This window comes from Anguilla anguilla, chromosome 11 (genome assembly GCF_013347855.1).
Source record: "Anguilla anguilla isolate fAngAng1 chromosome 11, fAngAng1.pri, whole genome shotgun sequence".
NCBI lineage: Eukaryota > Metazoa > Chordata > Actinopteri > Anguilliformes > Anguillidae > Anguilla > Anguilla anguilla.
Window position 1 is genome coordinate 39058149 of NC_049211.1, and position 18304 is coordinate 39076452.

Sequence of the window (18304 nt, forward strand, 5' to 3'; positions counted from 1 at the left end):
AGCAATTAAACTGTGCAGCATCAGCAATTAAACACTGAAGCATTAACAATTAAACTGTGAAGCATCAGCAATTAAACTATGAAGCATCAGCAATTAAACTATGAAGCATATATAATTGACCTCTGAATCATTTAAAACTGAAATGTAAATCACATGCAATTGAACTCAGAGGCAGTAATAAGAGTTTTGGAACAGAAGCCTGTATGGGTGTGACTGTGCTTTGTGGCTAATACACTTTCCTTCATAACCACAGCAGGTTCAGTGAGCATGAGCGGGGGGGGAGGGTCTACAGCCCCCTCCAATAGCTGACGGGCTTAGCTATGTCTACACATGGGGGGTGGGGGCTGGAAAATATTCAGAAAACCCGCCCCCACCCCCCTCCGGCAGGATAAGTGGTTCAGTGGTTGTGGAAGAGGCATTTACAGGGGAGTATTCTTAGACCTGGTCACTGTGCGGATCTCTCACCCATTTTACTCCAGTCCAGACCGGAAGGTCACAATAACAAAAATAACCCTCCTTTCCCCACGGTATGAGTCGGCCTGTGCATTAGCTGGGCCTAAAAAGAAATCAACCCGCTTGTACCTTCCAAAGTCGGTATGCGGGTGTGTGTGTGTGCGTGCGTGCGTGTGTGCGTGCGTGTGTGAGCATGTGCATACATGTGTGCACATTTTTGTGTGCAAACAGGTATACATAAAAACATGCACGCACATTCACAAACGCACAAACGCGTGCAAGCACACAAACACACCCAACTGCATGGACACACGCACATGCTTTGTGTCTGTGCACATTTCTGTATGTGCATGTTTGTATGTATGCGTGTGTGTGCACGTATGCATGTGTATGCGTGCACGTTTGCATATGTGTGCGTGTATGCATGCAGGCATGTGTGTGCATGTGTGCGCATGTGCAATAAATGCAGTTGAGGCCAAAAGTTTTCATACACCTAGGCTAAAGATATTCAAACTCATTTTTTCACAACTCCGCACATTTCATGTTACCATACATTTCTCTTGGCAAGTTAATTAGGGCATCTACTTTGTTCACATCAGAGGTAATTTTAAAACAATCTATTAGAGACAGATTTATTTCAGTTTTAATTCACTATATCAGAATTCCAGTGGGTCAAAAGTTTACATACACCAAGTTGACTGTCTCTTTAAACAGTCTGGAAGACTCCAGAAACTGATGTTATGACTTTTTAGAAGCTTCTGATTGACCAATTCTCATAATTAGGAGTTAATTGGGAGTTAATTGGCAACTGTGGCTGTATTTAAGGGCCTACCTTTAGAGCCACTGCCTTTTTGCCCTTGATACCATGGGGAAATCTGAGCAACACAGCCAAGACCTCAAAAAATAAATTGTGGACCTCCAAAAGTCTGGTTCCTCCTTAGGAGCAATTTCCAAATGAACAACTGAAGGTACTACGAGCATCTGTACAAACAATTGTATGCAAATATAAAAATCCTGGGACCACACAGACGCCGCATAGTTTAGGAAGGAGGCACAAATTAACTCCCAGGGCTGAACAGACATTGACAACAACAAAGGAATTGGTGAAGGAGTTGGAAGCATCAGGTATCAAAGTATCTACATCCACCATTAAGAGAATCCTACATCGCCATGGCCTGAAAGGCTGTCGCACAAGGAAGAAGCCCCTACTCCAAGACCGGCATAAAAAGCCAGAATGAAGTTTGCAGGTGATCACCAGGGTGAAGACCTAGCCACTTGGAGGAGTGTTCTCTGGTCAGATTAAACAAAATTGAACTATTTGGCCATAATGATCAGCGCTATGTATAGAGGAAAAAGGGTGAGGCTTTTAATCCGAAGAACACCATCCCAACTGTGAAGCATGGGGGTGGCAGCATCATGGTGTTTTGCTAGAAAAGGGACTGGTGCACTTCAGAAAATAGATTGCATCATGAGGAAGGAGGATCTAGAAATACTGGAGCAACACCTCAAGACATCAGATAGAAAGTTAAAACTTGGTCGCAACTGGGTCTTCCAGCAGGACAATGATCCAAAGTGTACCTCCAAAGTTGTAACAAAATGGCTTCAAGACAACAAAGTAAAAGTATTAGAGTGGCCATCACAAAGCCCTGACCCGAATCCCACAGAAAATGTGTGGACTGAACTGAAAAAGCGTGTCCGAGCAAGGAGGCCCACAAACCTGACTGAGTTACACCAGTTCTGTCAGGAGGAATGGGCAAAAATTCCGGCAAAGTATTGGAAGAAGCTTGTGGAAGGCTACCCCAAGCGTTTGATTCAAGTTAAGCAATTAAAAGGTAATGCCGCCAAATACTAATAAAGAGTATGTAAACTTTTGACCCACTGAAAATCTGATATAGTACATAAAAGCTGAAATAAATATGTCTCTTAGCTGTTATTTTGAGATATGGAAATAAAGTAGATGCCCTAATTGACCTAACACAGGAAATGTATGATAACATGAAATGTGTGGAGTCGTGAAAAATTGAGTTTGAATGTCTTTAGCCTAGATGTATGTAAACTTTTGCCCTTAACTATACAACAAAAATAAAATTAATATTTGCAATAATAATGAGTAACAGAATAACAAGTTAGTAACAGAAAACGTCACAATTATTTTCAGATTTTTCATGATGTAAACATAACTTTTCTCCGAGTATACTTCTGGTGTTTGTGAGGGAACTGCTGTATACAAAAACTGGTCATGCAAAATGGCAACAGTCAACACTTTCAGGTAATGCCAGTTTGCTACATTCACCTGTGTTTCGTTTCACTTTAAGGCAAACAGAAAAGAGCTCCAAGACTCAATGTGGCAGGAGTTCAAGATATTCATTAGTTGAGTGAGCAACCGCAGTGAAATGAAGCAGCAGCAGGCTGAGCCAGTCTTGCTCTTGGATATTGCGCTAGATGGCTTTTGATGCTCCTGAATGCATTCCTGCTGACTTGTGTGAATTCTGAAGCCTTGTTAGTGCTTTCAACACTGTGGCAAAGTGCTGCCTTCTGCAGCTGATAACAATATGTCTGCACCACAGATACAGAGAGAAAAGACCTCAATTGTGCACCCATTTTAAAGCCAAAAGACAGAAGATTTTAATGTCAAAAGAAAAAAAGAAAAAAAAAAACCTAATGTGTGAGAGAGAAGCTGACAGCACAAAATGCCAACTGTCAACTTCAAGAGTTGGTGGAATATCTACCAAATTTCAGAGGGACTGGACAACAGGTGCACGTGTCATTTGCTTAAATTGAAATCAGAGGAATTGAACAAAAAAAGCACTAAAGAGACTGACAACTGAACCATCCAGGTTAGGATATTGTGCAAAGCTATCATAAATAAATCAAATAAAAGCAAAAGCAAAAGCAAACAATTCAGGCGCGATCAACACTCCTGACACAAAGAGAAGTGGTCAAATCAATAAAACAAGCCAGCATAATAAACACAGAACAGCACTCGCATGAGCAAGACCTGCCAAAGCACTCGGCACTTCACAAGGGATGTACACAACATGCACATTCTGCAAAAAGTGAGAAATACCTACAGCACACTTACAGTACGACTTAACTGCACATTTGGCTAACTGAACGATTACAAGGTTAATCTTTACCATCTGAACAGCGGTTGACTGATCTGATTCTAGCCGGCCCTTTCTATCCCTGGTATGCACGTTAAAACCCAGCTTTGTTGGGGCCGATTTGGTCTCCACTCCATTCTTTTCGTTTCAGTTCCGCCCGTTCCCGCCGGGGCAGACGCCTCCGTGCCCAGGAACACTCTGAACTCACACGGCCTTCACCCCAAACAGACCCGTGCTAATGCAAGACACCAGAACTACTACGAGGGGGCCGCCGTAAACTAAACAGCGATGGGTTGGGCTACAGGGTGAAAAACTCGCCCCCAAATATATCCTAAAATACCCCTCACCCCAGCATCCCTTGGCTCAGATCGTGCACTCATATTTGAACGCTGTGCATCTTACATTCAGCCTTTTGGCAGAGTACCCTTATAGGAAGAACGCGCGTGACACGAGGGAACACAGGCACACACAGACACATTCAGGAGCGGGAGGAAGGTGGTCATCGCTACTGCCTGCGAAGCACTCAGCTTCCTGATAAAACCACTTTTGCCCAACTGCAGCAAAGTCTGGGCAACGGCAATCTGCAGAGACGGTAGCTGTGTGGGCCGGGCTCAGTGGCTGTGTGGGCGGGGCTGGGTAGCTGTGTAGGGGGGCTGGGTAGCTGTGTGGGCGGGGCTGGGTAGCTGTGTAGGGGGGCTGGGTGGCTGTGTGGGTGGGACTGGGTAGCTGTGTGGGCGGGGCTGGGTGGCTGTGTGGGCGGGGCTGGGTGGCTGTGTGGGTAGGAATTAACTCAATAAACACACAGAATTTAGCTCAATAAACACACAGAAATGAACTCAAACACACAGAAATCAATAATGGGCAAACAGAAGCAGACAAGCAGGCAGTTTCACTCACACATCATTGAACTCCTCCAGGCTGGTGGCTGGTGTGAACACGTCCAGCAGCCCGATCACCTGCAGCACAGAGAGAAAAGCACATTGTCAGCCCTGAATCCACCAGCCCGCAGGCGGCAGGGGGACTGAGGGGCAGATTGACCTGGATTCCCCTTCAAGAGGAAGCTGAGCTGTGTGTGTAACTGAGTAACACAGAACAGACTGTAACCTGACACCACGTGTACAGAACATACAAATGAAAACTGACCTCGCATTCTGAAAGAAACACCGATGTACCCCACTGCTGTATGTCACTCTATATAAGAGCAGCAGTCAACATAAATGCATAAAAGCACTGAGCAGCATTCCTCTAAAAAACTATCCTACACCTGGCAAGGCGGGCCAATGAAGATTAAATAGAGGGAATGCATTGACGTCACTTTCCCACCGGAATACGCCCCCCGAGTCAGACTGAGTGGCAAAACATGCTGCGACATGGCTGCCTTTAGTAGAGGAAACTGCAAAACTGGGAGCAAAACAAACGATTATCTGCTTAAATTAAAGACAGCTGGACTCGACAGTGATCCTTACAACTTACCAAAGAACCAGTGGTCCATGGACATTCAACAAGAAATCGGATCTATCGTTTTACAGACTGCCGAAAGCTAAAGAAATGAGAAGCAAAAGGATCGCTGCAATTCGCAGAAACAACTGGAATCCAGGCACCGAAACTTGGATTTGTTATTTTGTGTCAGGTATGTTGGATTTTTGGGTAAAATCATACCTTAAGTTATGTACTGTATTGACTACTCATCACTTAAATATATTCTTTGTAACTGTAAAGTCTGTCGTCAGCATTTATTCTAAAAAAACATTGATGATGATGAGCCTTGTGTTCTACAAACAAAGGGGGGATGGTTAGATCATTTATATGCTTGGCTAGCTAATACTATCTAACCATCCCCCCTATGTTTGTAGAACACAAGGCTCATCATCATGGATGTTTTTTAATAAATGCTGACAAAAACTTTACAGTTACACAGAATATAAATGAAAGATGCTAAATATTTAACTGATGAGTAGTCAATACAATAGCCTACATAACTTAAGGTATGATTTCACCCAAAAATCCAACATACCTGACACAAAATGACAACCGCAAATCCACGTTTCGGTGCCTGGATTCCAGTTGTTTCTGCGAATTGCAGCGATCCATTTGCTTCTCTTTTCTTTAGCTTTCAACAGTCCGTAAAAATATAGCTCAGATTTCCTGTTGAATCTATTTGTACAGTCAGTCGGACAACAGCTCTTTCCCATTTTAGATGTGTTTTTTGTGTTTTTGCGGCAGTCAAGCTGAATGCTAACGCTGCCACTGATAGTCTTTCTGCCACTCGGTGGGTGCAACCGCAGTGACTTCCACCTACTGTGACGTCATGTCCTGATACTGCAGATTTACTCTCCTGTGGGTTTTCACTCCAACCCTAACAAAGCACACCTCATTCAACAGCTAGAGCAGGGCTGCCCAACCCTGTTTCTGGAGATCTACTGTCCTGGTTTTCACAACAACCCTTAAAAAGCCAGAGATCAAATTATGGTTGAAATGAAAGCCTACAGAATGGTAGATCTCCAGGAGCAGGGTTGGGCAGCCCTGCTTGAAGGACCTGCTTCCTCCGTTCACAGCCAGACTGACCATTAAAACACTGTGGACTGTGTTCAATGGACACAAGAGAGAAGGGGACACACCTGCATGTTACCACCATGTGCTAAAGGACACCAAGGGCTCTTATCTAAATTCCAGTGAGTGGTTTACCGTTACCAGCTGAGCTGGTGTTCACCACAAAGGGCCCTCTGCCTAGTGTAACTGGAACATGCAACTAAACACATTTACAGGGCTAAAACTTTCAAATACCTGTTCACTTTTCCTGCTGACAGAACCCTCAAATTACGTATATGGCACATTCCAAAAGAGATCTCAGAAAAACTAGGGAATATCTTTATTTGGCCGGCATGTTTTTAAAAACTTTAACCCCCTATATTTTACGTCATTTAGTTATTCGCAATGCCCAACTGAAGCCGTGTAACCCTGTCCCATGCAGCGCAGGCCAGGGTGTGCTTACTGAGAAACGCATGCAGCCAGACACGGTTTCACTTCTGCCTGCAGCCCAACTGCCCTCCCTGCATTGCTGGAACAGGCTGCAGCTGCCCTGTGGGCCAGCAGGGGCGCTACTGCACAAAAAGGCAGGGAAACACTGCTTCCTGGGCAAAGCCAAGGCCAATCAGGCGTCACGGCCGCCACCAACACAGTCCGGACTCCACACCTGCACATCACTGCACTGGGAACTAGGGTCACCAGATTTAGATTCAAAATTTGAATATTCCTCAGATTGGAAAAATAATTATCTGAACTGTAAAATTTTTTATGTGCAATTATGTCATTTTTGACCAACAATCTCCGTTCAGCAGCTTTAATCAGGAGCCTAACCCAGCGGACCAGAATCCTCTGGGGCTGTGGAGAAGCGCTGTCAAGTGCAGAAATGACTGCGTGTTCGAGGTGCGTACGCGCCAGCGGAGCGCGCTTCTTCCTCTGCAGAGAGCACGCGCACCACTCGCCTCCCACCAGGGGGATCGTCTTGCATCTTTGAAAAACAACCTCTAAAAGCATTGTGCTAATCACTGCCAAACTGAAACAGAACCGTTTTTCGTGAATTTTTAACCACAATGTATCCTAATTTGTTCCCCAGGTCAATCTTACCGAGGTAAAACATTGTGGTCAGTATAAAATAAGGGCTTAACTATTATGCTAAAAACACACAGGCCTACATAAAATACAAGCCAGGGTTAACCAACCATGTTTTCCATTTTGTCACTACCCAAAAAGTATTTATGTAAAATCATTAAGTGGAATGTTCTCCTTTCATTAATGCTCATGGGTGGAGCAGAAGTGAGAGCCGGGCAGGGCCAGGCTGGTAGGGGTGGGGTAGGGCCGGGCTGGGAGGGGTGGGGTAAGGCCGGGCTGGGAAAGGCGGGGCAGGGCAGGGTAGGGCCGGGCTGGGAGGGGCGGGGCAGGGCTGGGGGGGGTGGGGCAGGGCCGGGCTGGGAGGGGCGGAGTAGGGCTGCTCAGCCAACGCGTAAAGACAGGACTCCTATGAAGGCTAGCCTAGCTGCAGAGATGTACCCACTCTGGACATGAGGGCGCATGCCAACCCAGAGTCTGCCAGGGGCCAGCCAATCAGCCAGGGGCCAACCCAGAGTCTGCCAGGGGCCAACCCAGCGTCAGCCAGGGGCCAACCCAGAGTCTGCCAGGGGCCAACCCAGAGTCTGCCAGGGGCCAACCCAGCGTCAGCCAGGGGCCAAACCAGAGTCTACCAGGGGCCAACCCAGAGTCAGCCAGGGGCCAACCCAGATTCTATCAGGGACCAACCCAGATTCTACCCAGAGTCTGCCAGGGGCCAAACCCAATCAGCCGGGGGCCAACCCAGAGTCAGCCAGGGGGTCTCAAACATAAAACAGTAGTGTTGCCGGGAGGAAGGGTGTGGGAGCAAACAAGCTCATTCAGCTCCCTCCAGGAAGGGAAATAAAGCCCACTCATCTTGTGTACAGCAATAGTGAACATTCGGGCACATGACCTTTGACCCTGACTAGCATTTGCAGGAGCCGGGCTGCATGGGGCAGCTTTAATGAGATCCGAGGCCCTGCAGTTGAGATTGATATTTCCTCATTTGAATCCCATGTGTTCTGAAGTAAAACAGTGCAGTCTGCAACAGCGGTAGCCTAACCTTGAGCTCAGAATGGTAATGCACGCTTCATTAACTTTGTACATATTGACGGCCATGAAAGGCTCTCTGCTGTCATTATTATTATTGTTGTTGTTGTTGTTGTTGATATTATTGTTACTATTGTACGCAGACTGCACAGCACCACTGTCTAGCCCCTGATCTTCAGCCCTGCACCCCAGCGGTGTGATTCAGAGCTAATGGCGGCTGCAGTTACACAACACGCACAGCTTCCCCGCAGCCCCATCTCCCCGCTGCCAGCGCATGAGAAACAGCACGAACGGAAAGAATGCAGCCCACAGGAGGGAGGGGGGGGGGGGGCAGCCTGCAAACACGCACCCGTGTCTCCCAGTATTCCACAACCAGTGGAAAAGGAAACGTGCCAACGCGGGCCTCGTCCAAAAAGCCAGCGCCGTGTCCAGGGCAGTGAGCTCTGTTTGCATTCTGTACTCTTTGTTCGCCAGACTGTGGCACCGAAACGGCTCATGAGTGCCGGCCGATACAAAATAACTTACTGTGGTCTAATTTGCAAGTGAACCAGCAACGTTGGTGTGAAGAGCTCATAAGCTAACAGAGAGGGGAACAGGTGGGGAAAGATGTTAGCATGCGCTCCTGTAACAGATACTGGCCTCCAGGAAAGGGTCCTCCCAACTCTGACTTACAGGTCTCGCTCAGAGAAGCCCAGTCTCAGCTGGACCACTGGTCACCTGGGAACAGGTCCTTCACATGCCAATTACAAGCCAGTCAAATCCGGAAACACTCTGGTAAACAACCTCAGAAATCACATGAAATATGAAAAAGTAGAGGTCAGGAAAGAATGAGGAAAAAAGGAGAGGAAGAGTAGAGGAAGAAAGGGTGAGGAGAGGAGGAGAGGAGGACGCGGAGGAGGAAGAGGAGGATGTGGAGGAAGACTCACGTTCTCATGCTTCATGTGTTTGAGCAGTCTCAGCTCGCGGTACGTGCGCTTGGCGTGGATGATGGACTGGAAGGGCCTGGAGAGCTTCTTAACGGCGATCTTCATGCCTATCTTCACGTCGAACGATGAGCTGTGGAGCAGAGCGAGGGGGAGAAGTCACATGAGGACACGTTAGCCATTCAGCACTAGGCAGAACGCCAGGCGAGGAAGGACCAGCCAGGTCACTGCAAACACTGAGTGCCGTAGTTTTATCTCAATCCAACATACAACAAGGGCACTGCTGCCCTTCCTGAAATTTGAGAAGAGCAGGAAACAAAGTTTAGGTCTAAAAATAAATATAATAACACCAGGGTACGTACACACACAATTTGAGAAGAACAGAGTCACCAGGATTCCCTGGTTATTAGGAAATGCAAAGTGAATAAAATAATACATAACATTACATCATATCACATGAAACAGGGATGAAATGTCAGTGTGGGACTGCGCGAACTGCGCATATATTTTACGAAACCCGTCTTTCACGAACCCTGTCTGCAATAAAACGGGTAAATCCCACACAGACATTTAGGATGAAAATAAGTTTTCATTAATAGCCTAATTGTACAATTGATAATACATAATTGCAAGTGCTGTTATTCAGGCTGCACAGGCCATTTCCTAGTAAATTAGATTGCGTGCAAGTGTGCCAGCTTATTTTGTGAAACGCAAGAAAAATTATGTTATTTAAACAAACACTGCAGCCAGTCACCCACTGGCCACCATAGGCTACATACCTCAGGCAGGGAGGGTAAAATGGAGCTTTAGAATGCAGACAGCAGTGTGTGCACATGAGCTCCACAGTACATTTCTCACAGAAATTGTAGTCTGTTGACTATTTTAACTTCACTTACATGAAGCAAGTGCTAGTGTGTTAGCCCCCGATCACAATTCTATGAGACCGTGTGAAGTAGCTAGCGCAAGCAATTAGCACTGGCCAATAAAATTGATGATGTTGAATTGATTAATGTGACTCATTCAATCGAACACTCAAAGTAAAACTGCTTGATATTTCTATTTATGTTTTTTTCACTTAGCCTGGACAGTTTTCCTCAACAGTTGTAAAGTTATTTTGATATGTTTTAAAACTATCAAAATAACTCAGAACTGTTCCTTTCTTCAGAAGCATTTGGCTATTTTGTACTTTCATACCGCTACATAAAATGGTAATAAGAGAAAAGAAAATAAAGTTCATATATTGCCTAATTTCGTCTGTCATGACTTTTATGCCAAGGCTCCAGTACCCCCTGCGACCATGATCAGGACAAGTGGGTATAGATAATGGAAGGATGTCTTTTATGCCACCTCCTCTGCCACTAGCAATCCCCTCACATCCCCCCTCCCAAAAGCTTTGAAATTCCCCCAAAATGTTGCTTATAAGTAGGGAAATCCCCCAAACCAAAAAAATGAATTTTAAGCCTTCTGTAATATATTATACAAAATTAGTTCAGCCTTGCCACCACTCAATCTACTCTTGTCAGTGTCTTAAAAGGGGAATTGCGGTATTTTAGCTGTGTTCAGCGAGAGCTGATCTGTCATTTCCACGGGAGCCTGGACTGCATTGTCACCCGCGCGTGCGTGGTCGAGTGAATCAGCTTTTCTGGGAAGCCTGAAATTGGGCCAGTTCCACCGGCTGATGAGGCAGCAGTGCCCAGGCGAAATAGCACCTCACCTGCAGCACACCTCACAGCCCAGCCCTGAACACAGAGGAGTACCCACAGCGTTCTGACAAAAATCCAACCTATTTTACAGTTCGGACCTAGCCCACAAAACCCTGGTCTCAGCACTTTGTCAATTAGGGCTTTTAATCCCTGTTTACAACCTAATGGCAAAAAAATAAAAAAACTTGAGTCTGTTACACAATGGAAAGTTGTGTTTTTCAACGCTGCCTGACCTTATCAGAGATCAAACAGGAAGTGGCGATTCAGCAGAGGGAAACAGGACAGATGGCCGGCTATTGCTAGTGTTCGCGCGCACACACACACACACACACACACACACACAACGATGCGCCAAATCAAACTGCCCCTCCCCCGCCACGATCTATTACACTGTGGGAAGGAGCCCGTTCCACTGGAAGGCCAGTAATTATACCGGTTTTTGTTACTCAGTTAGCTAATTAACCTAATACACCAGCAGCAGTTCATTTGTACATCTAGCCTACAATAAACCTTTCAAGTTTCAAGCAGGGGAAACAAGAACATGCTTCAAATGTCATTCTAAAATAGCTTAAGAAAAGTGACTGAAATACAGCAAACAAGCAGGCTGACTGAAGTAATTAATAGTGGGTTCCCAGACCCTGCATCTTTCACCCGAGGCTCACCTCTCAGGTCACACACAGGGCACCAGGTACGCCAGGTAGGCTACATCCCCTGGTCTTACACACCCAAAAAAAGTTCACTTCACAAATTGCAAGCCATGGCCAAAACTCAAGTCAAAAAAGTGCTTTATTTTTTTAAAGAGACTAGGGTTGAGTTATTAGTAAACAGAAACTCAGCCAAGGCTCAACGGGCCTTATTCATGAAACACGCACGCAATCCAACTGCAAATCCAAGTGCATTTAAGAATATGGTGTCCCACAAACATTTTAGCCTTCATTGTTTTTTTTCCTCATCTGAATTTATTCTTTTCATACGATCAAAATCTAGATGTTTGGTAACAAGGCATAGGCCTATAAGCAGAAGAGGTTTCTATTAGAACGCTTTATTATTTATGCAAAGTCAATTTAAGTAGTTACTTACCTCATTAACAAAATGTTAGAGGCATGAATAGGTTATTAAATTTTGTTTGGCCCATACGCAGGGTTTTTAAAAAGACTCCACCAGGAAGCAGTAGCTGAAGAGCACTAAATCTGAGCATGTACCCCACAGCTGCGTATTTGCATCATAGACAAAAGAAAATAATGGACAAATTCAAAGTGGCGTCACCCATTGACTCTCCACGGGCTTGGTGAAAAGGGGCTTGGAGCCCGGGAAGTGTAGTTCTTGGGCACCGCCATGTTGTACAAATTGGAGCCAGAGACTGCGCAGTAGGGACATGAAGTCCAGTCGTCCACTAAGCGTGTGAGATGTGACTCGGTAGTGACGCAAACTGTCCCCGATTCGTCCACAAAATATTGCCGTCTTGTCCAAATAGCGCAATAAGTTAACAAATCGGCATATGGGGAGACATTAGACAAAGAAAAAACACCCACCGTGACTACTTTCCCTTGCAGAAAAAAAAATTATTGACTTTGTTTTCTGACCGTATTGTTGCCATTGACTTTACATTAAAATGGGTGGCTGAAACACCTATACTGGAGCCAACCGCACAGGGGCTAATGAGCAACATCTCTCAACAAGGAAGTGAGCTTCAAAAATGCAGCCCGGCTGCTTGATTTGCTTACTGGAAGTGGAGCTGCAGCTGGGCACAGCAACCCCACAGACGCAGCAGCCTGACAGTCCAGCCCTGAGGCAAAGGCCCGTCATTAGCATGTAGCACACAGAGCAGTCAAACCGGTCTTATCGGCTAAATAATTACACTTCCAATCCCGGTTCTGCAAATCAGCAGAACACCTATTCGCCTTTGCGCTAACAGGTTCAGGGCTGTCTTCGCCTCAGGCTAACAAGAGAGAGGCTAAAGAAACGCTAGAAAATTGAGACAGGCTAAAGGAAAGAGATGAAGGACGGAGTGAGAAACGGAAATCTTTCGTTTATTTTCTTTTCTTTGAGGAAAGCAATCACAGCAGGAGGTAAACTGGAGTTCAAGTTCTGTGATAATAGAGACAATATAAATCTGCAGATGAGGGGTCAATTCTGTGTAAATTCAGCAGGGACCGACTACACTGAAATTGAATTGATCTCACCCGAATCCTGCTCTGGTCTCCTCCACCCATGATCACTCCAACCGAGGCTGGAGTGAGAGCCTTTCCCTGCTGGGATTCAGCTCGTACCCCACAGCCGCAGAACGCACTCCACACCAACGTGTGACTAATGTCTGTGACTCAACAGTTTGCACAAACTAGCCCAATTGTTTCAAAAAAGCACAAATAAATGACAGCAGAATGAAGGTGAACTTGACTTTGGAGCTGAGCGTGACAGTAATAACCATAACAACACAGCTGTTAGCCATGCGGATTCTGGTGTCTTTCAACACAACTCTTTTTATGCACTGCTGATCCCAGAAACTTGGGTAAGAAAAAAAATAAAAAGTCAAGACAAGGTTGTGACTGCCTGAAAAAACCAAGATTATCATAAGATTGGCACTCAAAAAGCAAGTGACTTACTAAACTAATGAAATGAATTCAGCATAACAGACTTTTTGAGCTTGCCTGCTCTTTTGTTAGTACTTTCTGTTCATGCAGCAAAAGACTGTAAGCATAGCGGTTGAAAATGCTCTGAAACTTTACAGACTGTCATATGAATCTGAATCTGCACTGAGAGAGAGTAGCTGAACCTCTATGGTATGTCCTAGCTCAGTCAGCCTCTCTGTTTCACCAGTGACTCAGACTCACATAAATCACACTTAAAGCAGCCCGATGCGTGCCTGGAACACCAAACCTTAAACTCTGATCCGGTGTCTTGAAAGCATTTTGGCACGGAGAAAGACTGGAGAAAGTCCCGCAAGACAGAAAGTGTGGCTCTCTCTCCACAAGCTTTTTTGGGGAAACAAGCGCGAATCCGCAATAGCTGCGACCGCACACGCGCATGCATCCATGTGAGCATGCATGCACGCACGCACTCACACACAAACACGTCATCTTTTCTTTGGTTCATGGCCAACCTTTCCACAAAATCATGCAAACCGTGCAAATCTGTCAATCCATTCGGGAGTTATCCACCTTTTTGTGATAGGCCACGCCCCCTCTTGGTCAATCGGCCTGAAAGTTACTCCGCTCTACCTTTGGCCATGACCAACCTCCATGCCAAATTTCGGCCTCCTGGGGCGAAAACTGTGGCCGCTACAGGGTGGGACACTTTATGTGGACCAACCGACCAACCAACCGACCGACAGACAGACAGACAGACAGACAGACAGAGCTATAGAGCTGCGGTCGTAGCTAAAAAAATAAATATAAAAATATAAAAAAGGCAGCAGAAAGGAGAACAGATCTGCCAGCCTGGGTACACACCACTGCAACAGCGCATGACTGGCCCTGTTACGAGCCCCCAGCGCATCATGTGGAGGGAGGACAGGGTTGGGGGAGGGGGGGTCAGAGGCTCTGGAGTACAACATCTGTGTCAGGACTGAGTCAGGCCTGGGGAGATACAGCAGCAGCATCACACACACACACACACAAGCACTCACTCACACGCACATTCACACGCGCACTCACACTCACACGAACGCACTCACACGGGCCTGCGCTCACACGGGCATGGACTCACACGTGCGCTCACACGGGCATGCGCTCACATGGGCATGCGCTCACACGGGCATGCGCTCACATGGGCATGCGCTCACACGGGCGCGCTCACACAGGCATGCGCTCACACGGGCATGCGCTCACATGGGCATGCGCTCACACGGGCATGCGCTCACATGGGCATGCGCTCACACGGGCGCGCTCACACGGGCATGCGCTCACATGGGCATGCGCTCACACGGGCATGCGCTCACACGGGCATGCGCTCACATGAACGCACTCACACGCACACATCCAACTTCCCACGTCCTGCAGCCAGCTGTATCTGTAACTGGGCCAGAGTTTGTGGCTGTTTACTAGCGAGGTTCCTGTGAGACTCAGGGAGGAGCACAGGGGGAGGAGCATGGAGAGCCCTGTGATAGAGCTGCCAGAGGAGGGTGGCTCTCTGTCCTTCCCCATCTACTGCAACAGAAGCTCATAGGGGCAGACATCAGCACTCTGAGGACAGCAGAGGCCACACCCTCCAGCTCAGGAAGGGCAGGCTTCAGCGGCCATTTTAAAACCTCTCACTTAACCACAACACCGCACAACACCGCACACTGAACCACACAACACCGCACACTGAACCACACAATACCGCACACTGAACCACACAGCACCGCACACTGAACCACACAACACCACACACTGAACCACACAGCACCACACACAACACCGCACACTGAACCACACAGCACCACACACAACACCGCACACTGAACCACACAGCACCACACACACCGCACACTGAACCACACAGCACCGCACACTGAACCACACACTGAACCGCACAGCACCGCACAACACCACACACTGAACCACACAGCACCGCACACGGAACCACACAGCACCGCACACTGAACCACACAGCACCGCACACTGAACCACACACACACTGAACCACACAGCACCGCACACTGAACCACACACTGAACCGCACAACACCACACACTGAACCACACAGCACCACACACTGAACCACACAACACCGCACACTGAACCGCACAGCACCGCACAACACCACACACTGAACCACACAGCACCGCACACTGAACCACACAACACCTTAATGGGTTCAAACAGGAAAGGAAAATCTACAAATACCCCCCATGTTCCCACAGTTAAAACCTGACAGCGGGGAGCATTCACAGACATGAAGGCCCATATCAGTGACTTCCAAACTTCCCAAGCCCATAAGCCACTTCATCAGGAAATAGGCCTACATCTTCTGTGACTCACCCCTTCTTATACTTCAGCTGAATGCAGTGTGTTCAAATGTGGAATGCACGTTTCAAACGTGTCAAAAACAACCCCGCCTTAATCGGGCTCACAACCCGTCACACAATTCACCAGTGTCTCCCAAGTCTCCAGTCAATGGTCTATACCAGCAGGGATTCTGTAACAGTGACTTCCAGCAAGACCTTGCGTACAGCGAGCAGGTCGTACTTGAGCCCGACCCAACAAAACAAGCAGGGCGGAGCCAGGGTCTGTGACCCGATTACACTGAGACCCTCTGTGACATCGGACCCCTGCTGATCCCGTTGCCTGGCACTGCGCTATGATCACCTTCCTTTCTGCACAGACTGCGGTCCACTATAGCCAGAAGAGCAACCCAGCAGAAGAAACTAGCGTGCAGACCATGGCGTGCCATTAGCATCAGAACAGCAGCAGCACTGAGAGCCAGCAAGCAGAATCTTCACAAGCAAACTGTCTTCATTCCACACGCACACAAATCCTGTTTCCCCCACAGAGAGAACCGCCAACATGCGCAGCGTCAAAGAACATCGCTCGCCACAGGCTGCTTTAACATCACCTGTGAAGGGAATCCCCCCCGCCCCCCGCAACCCCCAATCTGTGCATTCAGCGTCACTGAGGTTAGAATGTTATGCTTCAAAGGGATCTGATAAGAAGATTTTTTTTTTTTGAAAGATTTCAGATATTAGTGGGAATTTCCCCCATACTCAAACAAAATGGAAAGGCATAGGCTAACCAAGACCAAATATTCAATCCAGACTGGACACGGGTTGGAAAAAACATGGATTTAGATAAACTTGTCAGTTAAGATAAAAAAAAGGTTCTATGCAGGTTCATTAGACACTCACATAGAGAGACCTGATACAGCAAAACCTCAGAGACACAAATCAGAGTTATGAACCGACTGATCGAAATGGGCAGCAGCATATGTAATTACACCTTATCAGGCTCTTTATTACCACTGACAGACAGGCAAGCATTACACAGCTAAATTACACATCCCCATCCATAAAAACAGGAAATATATTCAAAAGGCAAAAGGTGCAGGTCTCCTCACTATGGAAAAGCCAACGTGTTTCAGATTAAGCCACAGATAGTGGAAAACTGAAAAAGAGATGTAGCCTACTGTTCAGAAAAACCAAAACAGAAAATAATTCATCACCAAATGAGTTTGATCACTGGTTATCGTCTAAAACTAAATATTATAGCGACACAATGAGAAAACCAACAGCGTTACTTCACTTGAGTTAGCTATGCGATTCCAAAAAAGAATTTTAAAAATTGGTGAATTTCACATCCCTTTTAACGTTTTAGACATTTTACAGTGCCAACTCGCCTCCATTCCAGATGTCTCTGTATCTTGAAGTTTCAAACGCATAAATGCATTTCCAAATTTCTTGTTCAAGAGAAGGAGCCAGAGCAGCCCTTCCTGCAGTGAGCCATCTACACAGACAGGACAGCAGATCACAACATGTCCAAAGAGGGGGAAAGGGCTGGATATTTAACAAGTATTGTTTGCCCACCACAGGGGTAGCCTCCCTCCAACTCTAAACCTAACCCTCCCTCAAGCTAACCCTAACCCTTTATCGCTTTACTCCACTTAGAGGGAGCCCATTAATCGGATCCTGCGATAAGATAGATATAGCCTACTTTTTATTGAACCTTGTGGGATAATTTGTCCTCTGCATTTGACCCATCCTAGTTACTTAGGAGCATAGGTTGCCATATGCAAGCAAAGACATCTTTAGACTGAGAGCAGAGAAAAGAACTGAACTAAAATGAGGCAATTAAACCCTTTTCCACTGACAGCGCAGTCAAAATGGACAAATATTATTTCCCCATTTTAATTAAAGTTGTTTTTAGTCTGAAGTTTAAAGAAATCTGTGCTATAGCAGAAAGAGGTCAGTAAGTGGCTTTGAGATGACCTCACAAGGATGATTCAAGGTCTTCATTTCCACTTACAATGTCAGTGTACACACATAGGCTATTAGATTATGCAAGCTAAATGGAGCACAGGCAAGATCCCAGTACAAATGGTGCATGCTCACTGAAGAGTACATCTTCATTTCACAGAGGCGGTCACTGATAATCCCGAAGACATGCTTCACATATAAAAAAACGGATGCCCATTGGCCCAACATTATTAATATATATAGTATATATTCAATTCTGTTGCATGAAACAAAAGTCAACAAACTCAAAGTAAACAAAATATTCCAATGTCCCTTGCTGTAGCACCCTACCAGCTCAATATGCCAATTCCCCTTGCTGTAGCACCCTACCAGCTCAATATGCTAAGGCCCCTTGCTGTAGCACCCTACCAGCTCAATATGCCAATGCCCCTGGCTGTAGCACCCTACCAGCTCAATATGCCAATGCCCCTGGCTGTAGCACCCTACCAGCTCAATATGCCAATGCCCCTGGCTGTAGCACCCTACCAGCTCAATATGCCAATGCCCCCAGCTGTAGCACCCTACCAGCTCAATATGCCAATGCCCCTTGCTGCA

At 46.5% G+C, this 18304-nt stretch overlaps 1 protein-coding gene across 3 annotated transcripts in view; it reads right to left on the reverse strand.

Moving 5' to 3' along the window:
• Positions 1 to 18304, reverse strand: part of LOC118208135 (mitogen-activated protein kinase 14A) — a 40674-nt gene that overhangs the window by 19504 nt on the left and 2866 nt on the right. For all 3 annotated transcript variants that reach the window (XM_035382507.1, XM_035382505.1, XM_035382508.1), the window contains exons 2-3: positions 9122 to 9251; positions 4455 to 4513 (exon numbers count right to left, since the gene is read on the reverse strand). In XM_035382507.1, the coding sequence (XP_035238398.1) occupies positions 4455 to 4513; positions 9122 to 9251 (189 nt within the window). The remainder of the gene's footprint in view (positions 1 to 4454; positions 4514 to 9121; positions 9252 to 18304) is intronic.